Source organism: Oncorhynchus nerka, linkage group LG21 (genome assembly GCF_034236695.1).
Source record: "Oncorhynchus nerka isolate Pitt River linkage group LG21, Oner_Uvic_2.0, whole genome shotgun sequence".
Taxonomy (NCBI): Eukaryota; Metazoa; Chordata; class Actinopteri; order Salmoniformes; family Salmonidae; genus Oncorhynchus; species Oncorhynchus nerka.
In genome coordinates this window covers 1,380,880-1,406,474 of record NC_088416.1, presented here as the reverse complement: position 1 = coordinate 1,406,474, position 25,595 = coordinate 1,380,880, and the positions used below count along the sequence as shown (strand labels likewise).

General features: G+C 42.3%; 1 protein-coding gene across 1 annotated transcript in view; it reads right to left on the bottom strand.

The window, feature by feature from the left end:
- The window catches only part of LOC135563501 (transmembrane channel-like protein 5), a 34,927-nt gene that overhangs the window by 7,215 nt on the left and 2,117 nt on the right, over window positions 1-25,595 (bottom strand). Inside the window, 13 exon segments of the mRNA XM_065006177.1 lie at window positions 7,310-7,405; window positions 7,570-7,667; window positions 7,777-7,852; window positions 8,299-8,474; window positions 9,719-9,871; window positions 10,279-10,423; window positions 15,583-15,731; window positions 15,921-16,181; window positions 16,605-16,686; window positions 17,119-17,221; window positions 17,611-17,700; window positions 17,703-17,726; window positions 19,763-19,840. Of these exon segments, the coding sequence (XP_064862249.1) occupies window positions 7,310-7,405; window positions 7,570-7,667; window positions 7,777-7,852; window positions 8,299-8,474; window positions 9,719-9,871; window positions 10,279-10,423; window positions 15,583-15,731; window positions 15,921-16,181; window positions 16,605-16,686; window positions 17,119-17,221; window positions 17,611-17,700; window positions 17,703-17,726; window positions 19,763-19,840 (1,531 nt within the window).

Below are 25,595 nucleotides of genomic sequence, written 5' to 3'. Positions count from 1 at the left end.
AGTACAGTAGAGCACAGTACAGTAGAGTACAGTAGAGCACAGTACAGTAGAGTACAGTACTGTAGAGTACAGTAGAGCACAGTACAGTAGAGTACAGTAGAGTACAGTACAGTAGAGCACAGTACAGTAGAGTACAGTACAGTAGAGCACAGTACAGTAGAGTACAGTACAGTAGAGTACAGTACAGTAGAGCACAGTACAGTAGAGTACAGTAGAGTACAGTAGAGCACAGTACAGTAGAGTAGAGTAGAGTACAGTAGAGTACAGTAGAGTAGAGTACAGTAGAGTACAGTAGAGCACAGTACAGTCGAGTACAGTACAGTACAGTACAGTACAGTAGAGTACAGTACAGTACAGTAGAGTACAGTAGAGCACAGTAGAGTACAGTAGAGTAGAGTACATTAGAACACAGTACAGTATGGTAGAGTACAGTAGAGTACAGTAGAGCACAGTACAGTAGATTCCAGTACAGTCCAGTAGAGTACAGTAAAGTAGAGTACAGTACAGTAGGGTCCAGTCAGTACAGTACAGTAGAGTACAGTAGAGCACAGTACAGTAGAGTACAGTACAGTCCAGTAGAGTACAGTAGAGTACAGTACAGTAGAGTAGAGTAGAGTACAATACAGTACAGTACAGTACAGTAGATTACAGTACAGTCCAGTAGAGTACAGTACAGTACAGTAGAGTACAGTACAGTAGAGTACAGTAGAGCACAGTACAGTAGAGTACAGTAGAGCACAGTACAGTAGAGTACAGTACAGTAGAGTACAGTAGAGCACAGTACAGTAGAGTACAGTAGAGCACAGTACAGTAGAGTACAGTACAATAGAGCACAGTACAGTAGAGTAGAGTACAGTAGAGTACAGTAGAGTAGAGCACAGTAGAGTACAGTAGAGTACAGTAGAGTACAGTAGAGCGCAGTACAGTAGAGTACAGTAGAGCACAGTAGAGCACAGTACAGTAGAGTAGAGTACAGTAGAGCACAGTACAGTAGAGTACAGTAGAGTACAGTAGAGCACAGTACAGTAGAGTAGAGTACAGTACAGTAGAGTACAGTAGAGTACAGCAGAGTACAGTAGAGTACAGTACAGTAGAGTACAGTACAGTAGAGCACAGTACAGTAGAGTACAGTACAGTAGAGCACAGTACAGTAGAGTACAGTACAGTAGAGTACAGTACAGTAGAGTACAGTAGAGCACAGTACAGTAGAGTAAAGTACAGTAGAGCACAGTACAGTAGAGTACAGTACAGCAGAGTACAGTACAGTAGAGCACAGTACAGTAGAGTACAGTAGAACACAGTACAGTAGAGTACAGTAGAGTAGAGCACAGTACAGTAGAGTACAGTAGAGTACAGTAGAGCACAGTACAGTAGAGTCCAGTACAGTCCAGTAGAGTACAGTACAGTAGGGTCCAGTCGAGTACAGTACAGTAGAGTACAGTACAGTAGAGCACAGTACAGTAGAGTACAGTACAGTAGAGTACAGTAGAGTACAGTACAGTAGAGTAGAGTACAGTAGAGTAGATTACAGTACAGCACAGTACAGTAGAGTACAGTACAGTAGAGTACAGTAGAGCACAGTACAGTAGAGTACAGTAGAGCACAGTACAGTAGAGTACAGTACAGTAGAGTACAGTAGAGCACAGTACAGTACAGTAGAGCACAGTACAGTACAGTAGAGCACAGTACAGTAGAGTACAGTACAGTCCAGTAGAGTACAGTAGAGTAGAGTACAGTAGATTACAGTACAGTCCAGTACAGTACAGTACAGCACAGTACAGTAGAGTACAGTAGAGTACAGTAGAGCACAGTACAGTAGAGTACAGTACAGTAGAGCACAGTACAGTAGAGCACAGTACAGTAGAGTACAGTACAGTAGAGCACAGTACAGTAGAGTACAGTACAGTAGAGTACAGTAGAGCACAGTACAGTAGAGTACAGTACAGTAGAGCACAGTACAGTAGAGTACAGTACAGTAGAGTACAGTACAGTAGAGCACAGTACTGTAGAGTACAGTAGAACACAGTACAGTAGAGTAGAGTACAGTAGAGTAGAGCACAGTACAGTAGAGTACAGTAGAGTACAGTAGAGCACAGTACAGTAGAGTCCAGTACAGTCCAGTAGAGTACAGTACAGTAGGGTCCAGTCGAGTACAGTACAGTAGAGTACAGTACAGTAGAATACAGTAGAGTACAGTACAGTAGAGTAGAGTACAGTACAGTAGAGTAGATTACAGTACAGTCCAGTAGAGTACAGTACAGTACAGCACAGTACAGTAGAGTACAGTACAGTAGAGTACAGTAGAGCACAGTACAGTAGAGTACAGTAGAGCACAGTACAGTAGAGTACAGTACTGTAGAGTACAGTAGAGCACAGTACAGTAGAGTACAGTAGAGTACAGTACAGTAGAGCACAGTACAGTAGAGTACAGTACAGTAGAGCACAGTACAGTAGAGTACAGTACAGTAGAGTACAGTAGAGCACAGTACAGTAGAGTACAGTAGAGTACAGTAGAGCACAGTACAGTAGAGTAGAGTAGAGTACAGTAGAGTACAGTAGAGTAGAGTACAGTAGAGTACAGTAGAGCACAGTACAGTCGAGTACAGTACAGTACAGTACAGTACAGTAGAGTACAGTACAGTACAGTAGAGTACAGTAGAGCACAGTAGAGTACAGTAGAGTAGAGTACATTAGAACACAGTACAGTATGGTAGAGTACAGTAGAGTACAGTAGAGCACAGTACAGTAGATTCCAGTACAGTCCAGTAGAGTACAGTAAAGTAGAGTACAGTACAGTAGGGTCCAGTCGAGTACAGTACAGTAGAGTACAGTAGAGCACAGTACAGTAGAGTACAGTACAGTCCAGTAGAGTACAGTAGAGTACAGTACAGTAGAGTAGAGTAGAGTACAATACAGTACAGTACAGTACAGTAGATTACAGTACAGTCCAGTAGAGTACAGTACAGTACAGTAGAGTACAGTACAGTAGAGTACAGTAGAGCACAGTACAGTAGAGTACAGTAGAGCACAGTACAGTAGAGTACAGTACAGTAGAGTACAGTAGAGCACAGTACAGTAGAGTACAGTAGAGCACAGTACAGTAGAGTACAGTACAATAGAGCACAGTACAGTAGAGTAGAGTACAGTAGAGTACAGTAGAGTAGAGCACAGTAGAGTACAGTAGAGTACAGTAGAGTACAGTAGAGCGCAGTACAGTAGAGTACAGTAGAGCACAGTACAGTAGAGTAGAGTACAGTAGAGCACAGTACAGTAGAGTACAGTAGAGCACAGTACAGTAGAGTAGAGTACAGTACAGTAGAGTACAGTAGAGTACAGCAGAGTACAGTAGAGTACAGTACAGTAGAGTACAGTACAGTAGAGCACAGTACAGTAGAGTACAGTACAGTAGAGCACAGTACAGTAGAGTACAGTACAGTAGAGTACAGTACAGTAGAGTACAGTAGAGCACAGTACAGTAGAGTAAAGTACAGTAGAGCACAGTACAGTAGAGTACAGTACAGCAGAGTACAGTACAGTAGAGCACAGTACAGTAGAGTACAGTAGAACACAGTACAGTAGAGTAGAGTACAGTAGAGTAGAGCACAGTACAGTAGAGTACAGTAGAGTACAGTAGAGCACAGTACAGTAGAGTCCAGTACAGTCCAGTAGAGTACAGTACAGTAGGGTCCAGTCGAGTACAGTACAGTAGAGTACAGTACAGTAGAGCACAGTACAGTAGAGTACAGTACAGTAGAGTACAGTAGAGTACAGTACAGTAGAGTAGAGTACAGTAGAGTAGATTACAGTACAGCACAGTACAGTAGAGTACAGTACAGTAGAGTACAGTAGAGCACAGTACAGTAGAGTACAGTAGAGCACAGTACAGTAGAGTACAGTACAGTAGAGTACAGTAGAGCACAGTACAGTAGAGTACAGTAGAGTACAGTACAGTAGAGCACAGTACAGTAGAGTACAGTACAGTAGAGCACAGTACAGTAGAGTACAGTACAGTAGAGTACAGTAGAGCACAGTACAGTAAAGTACAGTAGAGTACAGTAGAGCACAGTACAGTAGAGTAGAGTAGAGTACAGTAGAGTACAGTAGAGTACAGTAGAGCACAGTACAGTCGAGTACAGTACAGTACAGTAGAGTACAGTACAGTACAGTAGAGTACAGTAGAGTACATTAGAACACAGTACAGTATGGTAGAGTACAGTAGAGTACAGTAGATTCCAGTACAGTCCAGTAGAGTACAGTAAAGTAGAGTACAGTACAGTAGGGTCCAGTCGAGTACAGTACAGTAGAGTACAGTAGAGCACAGTACAGTAGAGTACAGTACAGTCCAGTAGAGTACAGTACAGTAGAGTAGAGTACAGTACAGTACAGTACAGTAGATTACAGTACAGTCCAGTAGAGTACAGTACAGTAGAGTACAGTAGAGCACAGTACAGTAGAGTACAGTAGAGCACAGTACAGTAGAGTACAGTACAGTAGAGTACAGTAGAGCACAGTACAGTAGAGTACAGTACAGTAGAGTACAGTAGAGCACAGTACAGTAGAGTACAGTAGAGCACAGTACAGTAGAGTACAGTACAGTAGAGTACAGTAGAGCACAGTACAGTAGAGTACAGTACAGTAGAGCACAGTACAGTAGAGTACAGTACAGTAGAGCACAGTACAGTAGAGTACAGTACAGTAGAGCACAGTACAGTACAGTAGAGTACAGTACAGTAGAGCACAGTACAGTAGTACAGTAGAGTACAGTAGAGCACAGTACAGTAGAGTAGAGTACAGTAGAGTACAGTAGAGTAGAGTACAGTAGAGTACAGTAGAGCACAGTACAGTCGAGTACAGTACAGTACAGTACAGTACAGTAGAGTACAGTAGAGCACAGTAGAGTACAGTAGAGTAGAGTACATTAGAACACAGTACAGTATGGTAGAGTACAGTAGAGTACAGTAGAGCACAGTACAGTAGATTCCAGTACAGTCCAGTAGAGTACAGTAAAGTAGAGTACAGTACAGTAGGGTCCAGTCGAGTACAGTACAGTAGAGTACAGTAGAGCACAGTACAGTAGAGTACAGTACAGTCCAGTAGAGTACAATAGAGTACAGTACAGTAGAGTAGAGTAGAGTACAATACAGTACAGTACAGTACAGTAGATTACAGTACAGTCCAGTAGAGTACAGTACAGTACAGTACAGTAGAGTACAGTACAGTAGAGTACAGTAGAGCACAGTACAGTAGAGTACAGTAGAGCACAGTACAGTAGAGTACAGTACAGTAGAGTACAGTAGAGCACAGTACAGTAGAGTACAGTAGAGCACAGTACAGTAGAGTACAGTACAATAGAGCACAGTACAGTAGAGTAGAGTACAGTAGAGTACAGTAGAGTAGAGCACAGTAGAGTACAGTAGAGTACAGTAGAGTACAGTACAGTACAGTAGAGCGCAGTACAGTAGAGTACAGTAGAGCACAGTAGAGCACAGTACAGTAGAGTACAGTAGAGCACAGTACAGTAGAGTACAGTAGAGTACAGTAGAGCACAGTACAGTAGAGTAGAGTACAGTACAGTAGAGTACAGTAGAGTACAGCAGAGTACAGTAGAGTACAGTACAGTAGAGCACAGTACAGTACAGTAGAGTACAGTACAGTAGAGCACAGTACAGTAGAGTACAGTAGAGCACAGTACAGTAGAGTACAGTAGAGTACAGTACAGTAGAGTACAGTAGAGCACAGTACAGTAGAGTACAGTACAGTAGAGCACAGTACAGTAGAGTACAGTACACAGTACAGTACAGTAGAGCACAGTACAGTACAGTAGAACACAGTACAGTAGAGTAGAGTACAGTAGAGTAGAGCACAGTACAGTAGAGTACAGTAGAGTACAGTAGAGCACAGTACAGTAGAGTCCAGTACAGTCCAGTAGAGTACAGTACAGTAGGGTCCAGTCGAGTACAGTACAGTAGAGTACAGTACAGTAGAGCACAGTACAGTAGAGTACAGTACAGTAGAGTACAGTAGAGTACAGTACAGTAGAGTAGAGTACAGTAGAGTAGATTACAGTACAGCACAGTACAGTAGAGTACAGTACAGTAGAGTACAGTAGAGCACAGTACAGTAGAGTACAGTAGAGCACAGTACAGTAGAGTACAGTACAGTAGAGTACAGTAGAGCACAGTACAGTAGAGTACAGAAGAGTACAGTACAGTAGAGCACAGTACAGTAGAGTACAGTACAGTAGAGCACAGTACAGTAGAGTACAGTACAGTAGAGTACAGTAGAGCACAGTACAGTAGAGTACAGTAGAGTACAGTAGAGCACAGTACAGTAGAGTAGAGTAGAGTACAGTAGAGTACAGTAGAGTAGAGTACAGTAGAGTACAGTAGAGCACAGTACAGTCGAGTACAGTACAGTACAGTAGAGTACAGTACAGTACAGTAGAGTACAGTAGAGTACATTAGAACACAGTACAGTATGGTAGAGTACAGTAGAGCACAGTACAGTCGAGTACAGTACAGTACAGTAGATTCCAGTACAGTCCAGTAGAGTACAGTAAAGTAGAGTACAGTACAGTAGGGTCCAGTCGAGTACAGTACAGTAGAGTACAGTAGAGCACAGTACAGTAGAGTACAGTACAGTCCAGTAGAGTACAGTAGAGTACAGTACAGTAGAGTAGAGTACAGTACAGTACATTACAGTACAGTCCAGTAGAGTACAGTACAGTAGAGTACAGTAGAGCACAGTACAGTAGAGTACAGTAGAGCACAGTACAGTAGAGTACAGTACAGTAGAGTACAGTAGAGCACAGTACAATACAGTAGAGCACAGTACAGTAGAGTACAGTACAGTAGAGCACAGTACAGTAGAGTAGAGTACAGTAGAGTACAGTAGAGTAGAGCACAGTAGAGTACAGTAGAGCACAGTACAGTACAGTAGAGTACAGTAGAGTACAGTAGAGCACAGTACAGTAGAGTAGAGTACAGTAGAGTACAGTAGAGTACAGTACAGTAGAGCACAGTACAGTAGAGTACAGTAGAGCACAATAGAGCACAGTACAGTAGAGTAGAGTACAGTAGAGTAGAGCACAGTACAGTAGAGTACAGTAGAGTACAGTAGAGCACAGTACAGTAGAGTAGAGTACAGTAGAGTAGAGTACAGTAGAGTACAGTAGAGCACAGTACAGTCGAGTACAGTACAGTACGGTAGAGTACAGTACAGTAGAGTACAGTAGAGCACAGTACAATAGAGTACAGTACAGTAGAGCACAGTACAGTAGAGTACAGTAGAGTACAGTGTAATGAAATACCATGCCAGGGTCTGTGCATAGATCAGGTCAAGGACATTCCTGGCAACGTCAAACTCTGGAACTCCCAGGCTCTGTATGCATTTAGTCCCAATGACACTGGTGGAGAAAAGAACTAAGGAGTTACAGAAGAGCATTTTTCAATGAAACCTTCCCTCCAAACAGAAAGATGAGTTATAGTATAGAATTCTACTGCATACTGTAGCATGTTTAGCTTTAAGTGAACACGTTATGGGAAAATGTGTTTGGAAAATGCCACTCACTTGCTCAGGAACTCTCCAAAGAAGGATCCTAACATTATGAAGAGGAAGTCCATAATAACCAGTCTGTACAAGGCTTGTCCTACGATGGACTCCCAGCACTAAGACCAACGATTGGAATCACAGTGGTGAATGAACACACAGTGCATATCAGTGACAATCAAAAACATTTTTGAAAGCATGCATGTGATTTGGTTTAAAAGGACTTACTGAAAATGTATTGGCCACATCCTTCATCCAGTAGTAGCAGAGAATACCCAGAATGGACATCTTGAGAATGACATTTCTAAAAAGGAAAAGGGCATTCAAAACATCAGTCTTCTAAAACCTTGTACAGTATATGACCTTTCTGTTTTTTCTGATATTTTATTAAGCATATTTAGAATTGACACATTACTGTAATATTTAATTCATCCATTGCTTTCAATTGATCATTGAGCAAATAGTTTTGATCAATCCATTTCAATATACAGTACCAGTCTAAAGTTTGGACACACCTACTCATTCCAGGGTTTTTCTTTATTTGTACTATTAAACTACATTGTAGAATAACAGTGAAGACATCAAAACTATGAAAGAACACATATGGAATCATGTAGTAACAAAAAAATGTTAAACCAATCAAAATATAGAAAATATATAATAAAGAAAAAGACTTGAATGAGTGGGTGTATCTAAACTTTTGACCGGTAGCGTATGTATTTTTAAATGTGTTTTGTATCCATCTCTAACCTGACTATGATGGCATAGACCTGCATGCGAGGGTTGGAGTAGTGCTCTATCTTTTTGAACAGAGAGTAGAAGAGAGGGACGACCAGATTGATCAGGGACACCACGAAGGGGAGGAGGAGAGTAGCGGCCTCCTCCAGGAGAGAGCCGGAAGCTGTGTCCCCTGACTGCCTCGTCCGCTGGAAAGATACCATAGTAGGTCAGTTTGTTCTGATCTAACGACAGGTTTGTGTTTCCCCCATGTTAAAAAGAGGCTTTGGAGAGGGTGAGCTGTTCATAGATCAGTGCCTAGAAGCAACCAGCCTGGAGAAAAGATAAGACACCGAAGTCAGGACATAATCAATCACAGCTTTAGCAAGATAAAGTGTCCCGTTTCCATTTGAGATTTACCCCGGTGTTTTACACAAAAGGCTCAGATTTTTCTGTTTCCATCTACGAGGGTCGGCACCCATATCTCACTGGGCCATGGCTACGGCTGACCTGCTCTGACTTGGAGCCAAAGGCCCTGGGTACTTTTCAGCTGGCATTTACACAACAATGGCTAACTGTGGACTGTGGACTTTAACACCTTGTCACAAAGCAACAGTCTTGATGATGCAGATGTTGTTGATTCTGTTCTCCCCAAGTCTTTATCGTCACACTCCTGATGGAAACACAAACACTTGAGCTTCCATTAACAATAAATCAGTGGTGACACAATGGTGTAGGGTATGTCTTAGGTGCTCCCGAGTGGCGCAGCGGTCTAAGGCACTGCATCTCAGTGTTAAAGATGTCACTACAGGCACCTTGGTTCAAATCCAGGTTGTATCACAACCGGCTGTGATTGGGAGTCCCATAGGGCAGCACACAATTGGCCCAGCTTCGTCCGGGTTTGGCAGGTGTAGGCCGTCATTGTAAATAAGATTTAGTGTTTAACTGACTTGCCTAGTTAAATGAAGGTTAAATGAAGGTTAAATTGAAAAAACGATAGAATAATAATTTGGTGGAAGTGTAGCAATGATGTCCTACTAACACCATTATAAAGACCACACCCTGTACTGCCAGGAAAGTAGTATTGTATTGATGCTATATGATTCAGAAATGCTCAGGTACACACAGACACTATGACACACTTTGAATTACTGTACACAAGGGTATGTCTGATACAATAGTCATCGACACTGGTCCCAGAGCTACACAGTGTGCAGGCATTTGTTTTAGCCCAGCACTAACACACCTGATTCAAAGTAATCACCACCTGGTCTTCATCATACTTAGATGGATCAGGGTCAGCTGATCCCCGGATCATACATTACCACAAGCTTTATCAGGAAGCCACGTGTCATCGTGTCAGAACGTTTACGTAAGGTCTCCCTTGGCAAAGAGTTCTTCTGACCTCAATGGGACTTCCTGGTTATATGAAAGTTAATAAAATGTACCATACCCATGTGTCATATTGACACAGGAAGTAGACACTGGCGCCACAGCCCAAGGCCATGCCCGTGGAGAGGAGCCAGGTACCCAGGAAGACCCCATAGTGCTTCAGCCTCTCTGTCAGAGGTAGCAGGGCCACCTGGACCTTTTCTGATAAGGACTCCTGGAGGGGAATGGAAGTTATTTCACAGTTGGTTATCTGAGAGAGATCCTATTTGAGCCCCCTAACAAGTCAGAGTGCAGAGTATTCTATGTATGGAAGAGCAGATAAGTACTGAGTCACAAGTACTGGGCATTTATCTAGTCTCGCAAATGTGGGATTTGTTCAGCGATATTACATTCTTTCTTGTAACAAAGCTACAGTTATGATATGGCCATGAGGTCAACAAAGCTACAGTAATGATATGGCCATGATGTCAACAAAGCTACAGTAATAAGATGGCCATGAGGTCAACAAAGCTACAGTAATAGTTTATCAAAAACAGTGACATTAGTCGCTTGTAAAAGCCTGATAACTGGCCAGCTCACACAAGATTTGGTTCTGGTTTCCGAGATTACAGTGAAAGTGACCTTGAGTTGGATGCGCAGATTGTTCTTGCGCTGTCGTACGGCTTTCTCGTTAGTCACACTGAAGTCCCAGCTACACAGGAGCTGCCAGGCTCCACCCAAGCCTGAGTCTGCAAGGACATACTTCTTCCTGAACGAGCTGGCCATGCTGCAGAGAGAGAGAGGGGGAGGTCAACAATCCACAAAAGTGGAGACAAATTTGACCCCAATAACTACCGTGGGATATGAGTCAACAGCAACCTTGGGGAAATCCTCTGCATTATGATTAACAGCAGACTCATACATTTCCTCAGTGAAAACAATGTACTGAGCAAATGTCAAATTGGCTTTGTACCACATTTTTTACAGACAGACCACGTATTCACTCTGCACACCCTAATTGACAAACAAACCAAAACAAAGGCAAAGTCTTCTCATGCTTTGTTGATTGAAAAAAGCCTTTGACTCAATGTGGCATGAGGGTCTGCTACACATATTTTTATTTTTAAGTTTATTTATTTTCCCTTTTGTACTTTAACATCGCTACAACACTGTATATAGACATAATATGACATTTGAAATGTCTTTATTCTTTTGGAACTTATGTGAGTGTAATGTTTACTGTTCATTTTGAATCCAAGATGACGTAGCAGTCAGACATCTTTGTCTTGTCTCGTCCCATGTATATATATTTTTATATATTTATCTTCGCATTCTTTTTAATATTTTCCTAAACCTCAACTTCAAAATAATCTGCTGCAACCCGCCTCACCCAATGTCGTGTGGATCTGTTTTTTAAAAAGTCTTTCTATTTACCTCCAAACTGGAATTCCTCAACTTAAGCTAGCTAGCTAACTAGCTACCAGCTATCAGTCAGCTAACCTTTAGTTCGGAAAGCTCTAGCCAGTTTGTACAACGTGTTTCAAACCCGAGCATACCGGACCTATTTTTCTCTCCATATCCCCGGATTCCTACCGCAAACTCTGAACCCTTTCATCTGGATCATGGCAGCTAGCTAACCGCAACCCAGGTTGACTTTATTTGACTCTTTGCAAACTGGAATCCATTTATCCTGAGGCTGCATTCATTGTAGCTGGGGATTTTAACAAGGCTAATCTGAAAACAAGACTCCCTAAATTTTATCAGCATATCGATTGCGCAACCAGGGCTGGAAAAACCTTGGATCACTGCTATTCTAACTTCCGCGACGCAAATAAGGCCCTGCCCTGCCCTCCTTTCGGAAAAGCTGACCACGACTCCATTTTGTTGATCCCTGCCTACAGACAGAAACTAAAACAAGAAGCTCCCGCGCTGAGGTCTGTTCAACGCTGGTCCGACCAATCTTATTCCACACTCCAAGACTGCTTCCATCACGTGGACTGGGATATGTTTCGTATTGCGTCAGACAACAACATTGACGAATACGCTGATTCGGTGTGCGAGTTCATTAGAACGTGCGTTGAAGATGTTGTTCCCATAGCAACGATTAAAACATTCCCAAACCAGAAACCGTGGATTGATGGCAGCATTCGCGTGAAACTGAAAGCCCGAACCACTGCTTTTAATCAGGGCAAGGTGACCGGAAACATGACCGAATACAAACAGTGTAACTATTCCCTCCGCAAGGCAATCAAACAAGCTAAGCGTCAGTATAGAGACAAAGTAGAATCTCAATTCAACGGCTCAGACACAAGAGGTATGTGGCAGGGTCTACAGTCAATCACGGATTACAAAAAGAAAACCAGCCCCATCACGGACCAGGATGTCTTGCTCCCAGGCAGACTAAATAACTTTTTTGCCCGCTTTGAGGACAATACAGTGCCACTGACACGGCCCACAACTAAAACATGCGGACTCTCCTTCACTGCAGCCGACGTGAGGAAAACATTTAAACGTGTCAACCCTCGTAAGGCTGCAGGCCCAGACGGCATCCCCAGCCGCGCACTCAGAGCATGCGCAGACCAGGTGTGTTTACGGACATATTCAATCAATCCCTATCCCAGTCTGTTGTTCCCACATGCTTCAAGAGGGCCACCATTGTTCCTGTTCCCAAGAAAGCTAAGGTAACTGAGCTAAACGACTACCGCCCCGTAGCACTCACTTCCGTCATCATGAAGTGCTTTGAGAGACTAGTCAAGGACCATATCACCTCCACCCTACCTGACACCCTAGACCCACTCCAATTTGCTTACCGCCCAAATAGGTCCACAGACGATGCAATCTCAACCCCAAATCCGTAAACACGGGCATCCTCATAGATATCAACCTAACTAACTCGCCCTCCAAATACACCTCTGCTGTTTTCAACCAAGATCTCAGCGATCACTGCCTCATTGCCTGCATCCGTAATGGGTCTGCAGTCAAACGACCACCCCTCATCACTGTCAAACGCTCCCTAAAACACTTCTGCGAACAGGCTTTTCTAATTGACCTGGCCGGGGTATCCTGGAATGATATTGACCTCATCCTGTCAGTAGAGGATGCCTGGTTATTCTTTAAAAGTGCCCTCCTCACCATATTAAATAAGCATGCTCCATTCAAAAAATGTAGAACAAGGAATAGATATAGCCCTTGGTTCACTCCAGACCTGTATGCCCTTGACCAGCACAAAAACATCCTGTGGCGTTCTGCATTAGCATCGAATAGCCCCCGTGATATGCAACTGTTTAGGGAAGTTAGGAAACAATATACACAGGCAGTTAGGGAAGCTAAGGCTAGCATTTTCAAACAGAAATTTGCATGCCGTAGTACAAACTCAAAAAGTTCTGGGACACTGTAAAGTCCATGGAGAATACGAGCACCTCCTCCCAGCTGCCCACTACACTAAGGCTAGGAAACACTGTCACCACCGATAAATCCACTATAACTGAGAATTTCAATAAGCATTTTTCTACGGCTGGCTATGCTTTCCACCTGGCTACCCCTACCCCGGTCAACAGCCCTGCGCTCCCCACAGCAACTCGCCCAAACCTCTCCTACTTCTCCTTTACCCAAATCCAGATAGCTGATGTTCTGAATGAGCTGCAAAATCTGGACCCCTACAAATCAGCCGGCTAGACAATCTGGACCCTCTCTTTCTAAAATGATCTGCCGAAATTGTTGCAACCCCTATTACTAGCCTGTTCAACCTCTCTTTCGTATCATCTGAGATTCCCATAGATTGGAAAGCTTTTCAAAAGGGGAGACACTCTAGACCCAAACTGCTACAGACCTATATCTATTCTACCCTTCCTTTCTAAGGTCTTTGAAAGCCAAGTTAACTTCTTAAGGTAAAGGGGGCAGCATTTTTACTTTTGGATAAATAGCGTGCCCAATTTCAACTTCCTGCTACTCATGCAAAGAATATAAGATATGCATATTATTAAAATATGTGGACAACTACAAATACCTAGGTGTCTGGTTAGACTGTAAACATTCCTTTCAGACTCACATTAAACATCTCCAATCCAAAATTAAATCTAGAATCAGCTTCCTATTTCACAACAAAGCATCCTTCTCTCATTCTGCCAAACATACCCTTGTAAAACTGACCATCCTGCCGATCCTCGACTTCGGCGATGTAATTTACAAAATAGCCTCCAACACTATATTCAACAAATTGGATGCAGTCTATCACAGTGCCATCCGTTTTGTCACCAAAGCCCCTTATACCACCCACCACTGCGACCTGTACGCTCTCGTTGGCTGGCACTCGCTTCATACTCGTCGCCAAACCCCACTGGCTCCAGGTCATCTACAAGTCTCTGCGGTATAGCCCCGCCTAATCTCAGCTCACTGGTCACCATAGCAGCACCCACCCATAGCATGCGCTCCAGCAGGTATATCTCACTGGTCACCCCCAAAGCCAATTCTTCCTTTGGCCACCTCTCCTTCCAGTTCTCTGCTGCCAATGACTGGAACGAACTGCAAAAATCTCTGAAGCTGGAGACTCTTACCTCCCTCACTAGCTATAAGCACCAGCTGTCAGAACAGCTCACAGATCACTGCACCTGTATATAGCTCATCTGTAAATAGCCCATCCAAACTACCTCATCCCCATACTGTATTTATTTATTTATCTAGCTACTTTGCACCCCAGTATCCCTACTTGCACATTCATCTTCTGCACATCCTACCATTTCAGTGTTTAATTGCTATATTGTAATTACTTTGCCACCATGGCCTATTTATTGCCTTAACTCTCCTATCCTACCTCATTTGCACATGCTGTATATTTTTCTACTGTATTATTGATTGTATGTTTCTTTATTCCATATGTAACTCTGTGTTGTTGTATGTGTCGAACTGCTTTGCTTTATCTTGGCCAGTTGCAAATGAGAACTTGTTCTCAACTAGCCTGCATGGTTAAATAAAGATGAAATAAAAAATTATAAAATTAAATACTATTGTTTATTTCAGTTTTGTTTGTTATTTATTTCACTTGCTTTGGCAATGTTAACATGTGCTTCCCATGCCAATATAGCCCTTGAATTGAATTTTGAGGGAGAGACAGAGACAGACAGACAGACGGACAGACGGACAGACAGACAGACGGACAGACATACAGAAAGAGAGAGATAGACAAAGACAGAGAGACAGACAGAGCCCGAGAGACCAAGAGAGAGACTGATCACCCCAATCCACAAAAGTGGAGACAAATTTGACCCCAATAACTACCGTGGCATGTGTCAACAGCAACCTTGGGAACCTCCTCTGCATTATCATTAACAGCAGAGTCGTACACTTGTAAATACAACCCATATTTGATGTATTATTTTTTATTTATTTTCCCTTTTGTACTTTAACCATTTACATATCGCTACAACACTATATATATATATATATATATATATATATATATATATATATATATATATATATATAATATATAATATGACATTTGTGATGTCTTCATTCTTTTGGAACTTCTGTGAGTGTAATGTTTACTGTTATTTTTTTTTGTTTATTTCACTTTTGTATATTATCTACTTCACTTGCTTTGGCAATGTTAACATATGTTTCCCATGCCAATAAAGCCCCTTGAATCGAAATGAGAGAGACAGAGAGAAAGAGAGAGAACAGGGGTCCCTTTACTGCACTATTACAACATGAAGGAAAGGTTCAATAAATATATAAAGGTATGATGTGAATGTCATTGTGGATTTGATTGACATCATACATGTGAGATCAACTGGCTTTGATAAATGATTTACTGGCACTTGAAACCGATGGAGAAGCACGTGGAAACCAAACCATGCATGACATAAATGACAGTCCAAAGCAGAGTTAATAGTGGTCAATACAATGTTACTGTTACATGATCACTGTGCAGTCTCATCCCATACTGACCTGTAGATGAGGGCGGCTCCACACAACACCATGTAGGCTGCTATGGTGAAGAAGTAGGCCAGCTGCATGTTGTACTCAGACCGGCCCCCTGTCCCTTGTGTTTTATTACTGTAGCCGCCATAATACATCACTGTGTGGCTGAAATAACCCTGTGGGGAAAATAGATACATCAAAATAAAACATTTTTACCACACAGTAACTGTTCACTGTATGCTGACTTTACAGTACGGGGTGTCGTATAACAAATATGTTGATCAGATTCGTAGCGTATGCTGCTATGGAATGATTCACTCAAAAGCCTCTACCAGAAGTAGCGTGAATAGTTAACAACAACAAACCGCTCCGGTCAGTATCTCTAGCCCTTTGAAGCTGACCCCAGCGGGGATGTCTGGCGTGGGGTGATAGATGAGCTGGGGGATGGTGATGAAACCAAAGTTGACCAGGAAGGAGAAGATGTTGAACATCAGCAGCCATTTTAGGAACTTGAAGTAGGAGAGGACCCCCGTGCCAAATTTACCCCCGACCTCCTTCATGGTACCCCGCCACAGTTCCAGGGTCTGCTTGGCTAAAGTCATGTTAGCACCGCACCTGCGGAACGCCTGAGGGGGAAGACTGGTCTGAGAACAGTGGTGGGGGTCTTGTATGTCACAAATGCACTGTCATAGATTTCATAGCACAGCTGTCACAGAATAGGTGTAATTGTCAATAGAGGATGTGGATGATGGAACAGTTCAATGTAAGTAGAAAGTTATTGTATGGCCTGCATGGTGGCAGTCTGTTTCTGCTTTTGCCAATGTTCAAGTGTCGCTGAATGCAGAGACTGAATGTCACCCTGGCAAATTGTATTGCTCATAAAAGTCATAATGATTTAGTGAGAGCCAACCACAGGAAGCGTTGCACTTTGCCATAGTCTAATAGGGCACTGCTTGTGCAGTACAAGGACACACCGGAAGTAAAGTTGGGCATCAGGACAGGAGGACACACAGAGAGACACAAAGATGTCAGAGAGTCACACTGCTCACCAGTGAGACAGTCGTCGAGCAGTCTGAAAAGCAGTTCAGTTGCCGGGACTTTTTGAATGATTTCAACGCCAACACTTGGCCCCTAGGAGGTAAGAGATCAAACAAACGTAAAGATTACAGTCTGATACAGTTATGTAGCGTATGATAATAACATACGCGCATCACAGCGTTATCTCTCCATAAAAATATATGACCTGTCAAAAGTTGCACAGTGCTCTTGGCTGGCTGTGTGGCTGTAAACTTTGGACTTGGCCGATGCGATGCGCTTATGGTAAACACTTCTTCCTTACCCGCATACTGCAAGAAGGTGTGTATGTGTGTGTGTGTCTGTGTGTGTGACTATTCCCCCCAATGATCTCACATCGCAAGCCTACATAACTGCACACTCGATGACCTACCTACCCTTGTACATAGTACTTATTTTACTACCCCTGGTCATAAGTTAAACTTTCCATAGTAAAACTGTACGAAAACAGGCACCTTTTGACCTATGACGGTGACATGACAACTGTACCTGATGTGTTTCTTGTCATCAAAGCTCATAGGGAGGTCTCGGATGGCCTTGATTCTGTCCCTCGTTGACATGGCAACCAGCTCTTTGACCAAGTTCTGTTCCTCTGTTGGACAAAGACAAGATAAAAACAGATCTGTGAGGTTATTAATCATAGTATGCCTTTAGATCGGAGTTGTAATATAAAAATATGAATATAATCATATATAATATATCATATATGAGTTAAATCATTGTGATTTAAGTATAAGAAGTGATGGAGGGTTATGATTGAGCTATAAAGATAGTATATAGTGACTTCTTTTACTTCAATCAGTGTATCCAGAATATGACTTCAATGGATAACATTGTCCTGAACTGATTGAAAAGAGAACATCATATTTCTACCGGGAGAATGGACAGGCATTCTCAACCGTGGTTGTGCCCATAGGAATACAATTCTAGTAACTCCATTTCTATGGATGTGCCGTAGGCTCTCCCTTCTTCATCCCTCACCATTCTCCATCTCATTCCTGATGTCGTCCTCAGAAAGGCCCAGATTGCCCAGAGCAGCCTCTCCTACAGGGAATAGACTCATCTTCCTCGACCCCTGAACCTCATCGAAACATGACCTGGGAGACAGGAGGACATCTAATTAAACACAGCTGACAGCCTAGCTATTACTGAGGAATTATGAGCTTAATAAAGAGTGTTGAATGAATAGAAAGCCATCCATCATATAGGCTTACTATCAGCACTAACAATACGGAGGATATATAATATGTTACGCTAATAGAAAGGACTCTGCACATTCATTTCAGATCATGTCCACCCATTGACTTGGCAAACACAATTAATTCCCATAATTACAGTACAAACAAGTGAACATACAAAGAACGGCATGCACATACAACTTACAATACATCATGGTTTATTGGTTCACGCACTGACATGGTCCTTGATTGCACAAGGAAGTGGTTTTGGGTGGCTTGAAAGGGGAGCCCCCTGTTCACATTGCATGGGTGTGTCGTGAGTCAATATTTACAATGTGTAAATAAGTGTTAGCTGCTGATGATCAACTTTGATTAAAACAAATCAAATAGAGGTGGTTAAAAAAGGTTTCCTGTCACAGCCGTCAAAAGAAGTGGACCAAAGTGCAGCGTGGTGAGCGTACATTTTCCTTTCTATTTAAAACGTTGCCAACAAAAGAAAGAAACAACCGTGAAGCTTACAGGGCTATAGTGCCACCAGCAAAGTTAACTGCCCACACTGAAAGGAGGGAAAAAGGGCTGCCTAAGTATGACATTTCCAATAGGTTGTCCCCATAGCAGAACCCTTTTTGGTTCCAGGTAGAACTATTTTTGATTGCAAGTAGAACCCATTTAGTTCCATGTAGAACCTGGAACCAAAAGGTTCTTCGTGGAACCAATAAGGGTTCTTCAAAGGGTTCTCCTATGCAAAGGGTTCTCCTATGGGGACAGCCAAATAACCCTTTTAGGTTCAAGATAGTACCTTTTTTTCTGAGTGTACTATACTTCACATCCTTTTGACAAACGCAGTAGCATGACTAGCTGACAATGAAAAAACACACTGTAGATAACACACTCTAATAGAAACTAACTTCTTTAGAGTGAAATTGTTTCCCCCAGCCTTATCTGTCCCATTAGAGTTATCCATTATAACCTTCATGCTAACCGAGTAATGCTGCTACACCTCTGACATATTGTGTGTCTTTGTTAAGGCTAAATCATTGAGAGAGTATAAAATGCCAAAGAGGCAAACACTCTACAGATGTTGGATCTTAATTTGATCACACTTTTTCAGGAGAACTTTCCAGTAAAACTTGTAGTGCATTTGAGGTTATAAAAAGGCTTCTGAAGTTTGTAATTTCCACTCTGAAATTTCAGACAAATGTATCAAACCCTACAAAAATGTCCATTAATTATAATCCACATTATAATTCACATTTCCTATTGCTGCAGGATCATATTCCTGCTGTAGCAAACTGGCTAAAATTAAGATGCTACATTTGTACATTTCTTGGTTAGATTTCAGCAAACACCTAATCGTCAGTCCTCGTGATGAGGTAATATTACCTGGATTGTGTTCATTAGGCAATAAATGGAAGAAAACAGACTGAAACAGGGAGGGACTACCTGGACTTGTCCAAAAAGAAACGCTCATTGTAACGTTTCGTTGTAAAACGTTTCGCTACGTTTTGCCCTAATCAATACAGCCCTGTAAACTGTTAGCACCCGGGATGGTATTTTTCTGCCAACTTCCTTGTGCTGCCTGTCTACCTTTGGGTAATGTTTTATTAGACATTGGATTGTCATAAATCCTCTTAGCAATATTGCAAAAGTTAGCTACACGAAATCTGTCATGGCATGAACAATCTTGATTTTCATTTCATTCATTTTCATCTTTGAGTTGTGTGTCTCTTTAATAACCTCTTAAGGAGCTGACCCTTTAATTTTTTTTATATATATTTTTTAATTTCGCATAAAATGACATACCCAATCTAACTGCCTGAAGCAAGGATAGTGCAACAACTAACCTCAAAGGTTCTTATGATCAAAGGGACCAACTGAAAGCTAAAGAAGTAAAGTAAGGAAGTAAATAGAGAGTAATCTACTGTATGTGCTCTTTAAAGTGGTTTGAACAGCACCTGAAGTTGCAGATGGAAGTCGTACAGGAGGCGTTGTGTCATAATGCGTTGCCTGGTCGATCTGGTACCCGCTGTGATCTGAACATCATGGAGAACAGAACACTAGATTCATTAATCGCATCCACCTAATTTTCGAACGTTGCTATGGGCACAGCCAAACAACGGAAGTGATGGATTCGATTTCTGCTTTACTTCTGCGGTATTTAAAAAAAACATTTTTATTTCACCTTTATTTAACCAGGTAGGCTAGTTGAGAACAAGTTCTCATTTGCAACTGCGACCTGGCCAAGATAAAGCAAAGCAGTTCGACACATACAACAACAAAGAGTTACACATGGAATAAACAAACATAAAATCAATAATACAGTAGAAAAAGTCTATATACAGCATGTGCAAATGAGGAAGGATAAGGGAGGTAAAGGCAACAAATAGGCCATGGTGGCGAAGTAATTACAATATAGCAATTAAACACTGGAATGGTAGGATGTGCAGAAGATGAATGTGCATGTAGAGATACTGGGGTGCAAAGGAGCAAGATAAATAAATAAATACAGTATGGGGATGAAGTAGTTGGATGGCTGTTTACAGATGGGCTATGTACAGGTGCAGTGATCTGTGAGCTGCTCTGACAGCTGGTGCTTAAAGCTAGTGAGGAAGATAAGAGTCTCCAGCTTTAGTGATTTTTGCAGTTCGTTCCAGTCATTGGCAGCAGAGAACTGGAAGGAGAGGTGGCCAAAGGAAGAATTGGCTTTGGGGGTGACCAGTGAGATATACCTGCTGGAGCGCGTGCTACAGGTGGGTGCTACTATGGTGACCAGTGAGCTGAGATAAGGCGGGGCTTTACCTCGTTGAGACTTGTAGATGACCTGGAGCCAGTGGGTTTGGCGACGAATATGAAGCGAGGGCCAGCCAACAAGAGAGTACAGGTCGCAGTGGTGGGTAGTATATGGGGCTTTGGTGACAAAACGGATGGCACTGTGATAGATTCCATCCAATTTGTTGAGTAGAGTGTTGGAGGCTATTTTGTAAATGACATCGCCAAAGTCGAGGATCGGCAGGATGGTCAGTTTTACGAGGGTATGTTTGGCAGCATGAGAGAAGGATGCTTTGTTGCAAAATAGGAAGCTGATTCTAGATTTAATTTTGGATTGGAGATGCTTGATGTGAGTCTGGAAGGAGAGTTTACAGTCTAACCAGACATCTAGGTATTTATAGTTGTCCACATATTCTAAGTCAGAACCGTCCAGAGTAGTAATGCTGGACGGGCGGGCAGGTGTGGGCAGCGATCGGTTGAAGAGCATGCATTTAATTTTACTTGCATTTAAGAGCAGTTGGAGGCCACGGAAGGAGAGTTGTATGGCATTGAAGCTCGTCTGGAGGTTAGTTAACACAGTGTCCAAAGAAGGGCCAGAGGTATACAGAATGGTGCCATCTGCGTAGAGGTGGATCAAAGAATCACCCACAGCAAGAGCAACATCATTGATGTATACAGAGAAGAGAGTCGTCCCCAGAATTTAACCCTGTGGCACCCCCATAGAGACTGCCAGAAGCTCTGGCAACAGGCCCTCCGATTTGACACACTGAACTCTATCAGAGAAGTAGTTGGTGAACCAGGCGAAACCAAGGCTGTTGAGTCTGCCAATAAGAATGTTGTGATTGACAGAGTCGAAAGCCTTAGCCAGGTCGATGAATACGGCTGCACAGTAATCTCTTATCGATGGCAGTTATGATGTTGTTTAGGACCTTGAGCACCCATGGGCTGAGGTGCACCCATGACCAGCTCTGAAACCAGAATGCATAGCGGAGAAGGTACGGTGGGATTCGAAATGGTCGGTAACCTGTTTGTTAACTTGGCTTTCGAAGACCTTAGAAAGGCAGAGTAGGATAGATATAGGTCTGTAGCAGTTTGGGTCTAGAGTGTCTCCCCCTTTGAAAAGGGGGATGACTTTGGCAGCTTTCCAATCTATGGGAATCTCAGATGATACGAAAGAGAGGTTGAACAGGCTAGTAATAGGGGTTGCAACAATTTCGGCAGATAATTTTAGAAAGAGAGGGTCCAGATTGTCTAGTCCGGCTGATTTGTAGGGGTCCAGATTTTGCAGCTCTTTCAGAACATCAGCTATCTAGATTTGGGTGAAGGAGAAATGGGGAGGCTTGGGCAAGTTGCTGTGGGGGGTGGAGGGCTGTTGATCAGGGTAGGGGTAGCCAGGTGGAAAGCATGGCCAACGGTAGAAAAGTGCTTATTGAAATTCTCAGTTATAGTGGATTTATCGGTGGTGACAGTGTTACCTAGCCTCAGTGCAGTGGGCAGCTGGGAAGAGGTGCTCTTATTGACCATGGACTTTACAGTGTCCCAGAACTTTTTGAGTTTGTGCTACAGGATGCAAATTTCTGCTTGAAAAAGCTTGAAAAGTTATTTGAAGGAGTCAATTTATAGAGTATAAAAGTCAAGTAAACAAGTGCAAGTGTAACTGTATATGAATTTCATTCAAGTTCTCAAACAGCTAGACCTACTAGTAGTTATGTTGTGATAATTACTTGAATTGTGTTGTGTATGAGATTAGGGCCTCCACAAAGCCAATAACTACAACGATAACTATAGTCTACATAACTATAAAACGTTGGTGAGCATCCACACTAGAGGAAAGTTTATTGTTTATTGTTCTGCAGGCCTGCACCTGTCAATCAACTGATCAAAACATTCTTCTGCACACTGCCTATTAATAAGGTGGTAACACTAGACCATTCACGAGGTCTCTAACGCACAGATACTGTTTCAGACCATTCACGAGGTCTCTAACGCACAGATACTGGTTCAGACCAGTGCTTTCAGGGTGTGTTCATTGTCATAGTGACAACTGCAAATAACACTTCAATGTACATCTAGGTCAAATGAAAAATAATATAGTAACTCGTATTTAAATGTAGCAATTGAACAACAAACGCCGAGCCTGCACAAATTTTACAGCTTCTCATTGCCTCGTTGCTCAAGTGGTTTGCAAGTGATTTCCATTTTTCTAATGGTTGTCAATTCCTTTGTGTCTTATTTTTCACTGTGCTCATCTAGGCTATGTCTTGTACAACTATTTGCAATGCATCAGTGCAACAATGTTATAATCATAACAGGCCAAACGTGATCAATCACACCAACACACTTTCTCTCCTCAATTTTCCCCGAAATTGATTTTCTATGAGGTAGGCCTGTTTTACATTCAGCAATTAGTAAAAGAAAGCTTGCTTCTTTCCCTGAATAGGCTATTAGGCTTTGTAATTGAAAAAAAGAATACAAATAAATGTCCTATAGCTTTTGTAGCCTATAGCTTTCCTGGGAATTCACCAGAAGAGGAATCGCCTATTGCAGAGTGGCTTGTTATAGCCTGTGACCCACGGGCACAGCTGGAAAAGAGAGGCTAGTGATGTGTAGCTGAAGTAAGAAGCTAAATATTAGCTAGGTATTAGGCCATGCATTAGCTAAATATTGCAGCTATAGTCTAAATATTTACCTGTCAAAGTCCGTTACAAGTTTATGAAATGGCAAATCTGCAGTACGTTCCTCCAGGCTGCGCACTGTGGTTCACGGGCACGCAAAGTTCCATTATTGATTAGGCATAGGACTACTTTTTTAGACAATACATTATTGTACCTGGGCTACAACAACACAGTGCAACGAGGAATGTATTCTTGTTATGAAGTGAGGTCACAATTATTGTCTATAGGCTGTAAACTGCAGTGATGTAGGCTCATTTGAATAACCGCTCAAACGTCCTGTTTTGTTTCATTCCGAAATAACTGCATAGGCCTACAGCCTATAGGTCTGATTATGCAACCATTTGGATCAGTTCAGGTCTATTCGCGACAGTTTAGAAGCACAAGAAAGGTACATTAGCAGGCCCCTCATATGGTGTATTTTGTCAGGATGTAGCCGGGTGTTAAGATTGGCCTACTATAGGAAAATATGGGCTTCTCCTTTCCAACTCCCCGCTCGTAAAGCTGTAGCCTATTTTACATTCAGCAAGGGAGTGCACGCGTGCATCTATCCTCCAATAGGCGGTTAGTAGGCTAAAGAAGAAAGGTCGAAATAAGGGTCCAAATAGCTTTTGTACTCTTGTCTTTTCCTGGGACTCCTCAAGATTTAAGAGGAATAGCTGTGTCAGTGGAGAAGCCAGGTGCGTAATTGCACAACAGAACAAAGACAGACAGGCTCGAGATGTAGCCTATAGCCTAAGTAGAAGTGTATGCATATTAGACCATTATTTATAAGCTCAATGTTAGGCTTAATACTGTAGTGAATATATCCAGTCAATGTACAAAGCAACATTTTTTAAAGTTGATCAGATAACGAAGCTCTACACTAGGTGCGCTCCCGAGGCTGCGCTGAGTGCGCTCCCTCCCAGTCCCCGGGTTTGCAGCTGGTAAAGCTACCCTATGTTTATTTTTTTAGGGACAATAAATGTATCCTACCTATGCTACCACAACACAGTGTAATGAGGAATGTTATTGTTGTTTTCAAGCGAGTACAAAACTGTAGTCTAGCCTGTAAACTGCAACCGATAGCCCATGCCATTTGAAAAACCGCTCAAAAGCCTGGCGTTTTGAATACATCCCGGTAATCATTTGGAAATAACTGCATCTAGCCTGCCTGATTGGGCAACCATTTGAATCAGTTGTGGGTTTTTTCTCTGCAGTTTAGTCTACAAGGTCCAGGCACATAAGGCAAGTAATATGTTGTATTTTGTCAGGATGTTTCGCTATCAGAAACATGCCAATTGCAAGGATTTTTAGTGGAGCACATATGAATTATGATAAAGCACAAGTTCACAAGATGTTGGTGGTACATTAATTGGGGAGGACGGGCTCATGGTACTGGCTGGAGAGGAATTAGTGGAATGGTATCAAATACATCAACACATGGTTTGATGCCATTCCAGCCATTATCATGAGCCATCCTCCCCTCAGCAGCCTCCACTGATGTTGTTGCAATAGTTTGAGCGTTTGGCTTCCGTGTTTTAAAAGCGTTCGAAAAGTAGGTGGATATGGTACCTATAACAACATTGAAAACACAAAGAATTAACCAAACAAAAGGCAGGAGGTAATAGAAGAAATTCAAAGTCACTTAGCAACACAGAACCTGAAGACCAGCCACACTGAAATACTACTCCATTCCCAACCTGGACTCAGGGGTAGACTTAACATAGTAAAGTAAATCCAGACACTCCTATTAGTACGATGTGTTACGTTTCATATGGTACTGTATGTATTCATTTGTGGATGTCCATCCATTTCATATGATATGTTACGAATGACAATTTGTATGATATGTTACAAATTGCAATTCAAACAATATGTTACAAATTGTGATTCGTACAATATGTTACGAATTGGCAAAGCATATGATATGTTACGAATTCCAATTTGTTGTGGCTAACGTTAGCTAGGTGGCTAAGTGGCTAATGCTAACATTAGCTAGGTGGCTAGGGGTTAGGGGTTAAGGTCAGGGTTGAGGTTAGAGTTAGGTTAAAGGGTTAAAGGGTTTGGCAATGAGGCCCTTCATCTAGGTCCCCAGAGTAGGATGATTTTTATGTCTTTACATGCAGTTTGAAGAAAGTTGCTAACTAGCACTAGCACAATTGCTAACTAGCGTAAGCGCTATTGCTAGTGAGCATTGGCTCACGAAACTACCTCAAACTTCCTTCATACTGGACTTATGTAAACATACCAAACGTAACATATCATACTAATTTGAGTGTCACGGATATATATTTACTATGTTACGTCTAGTCTATTCGACCAGGCTGCCTTCCAACAAAATCATGGCCATACTATCCCCTCCGAA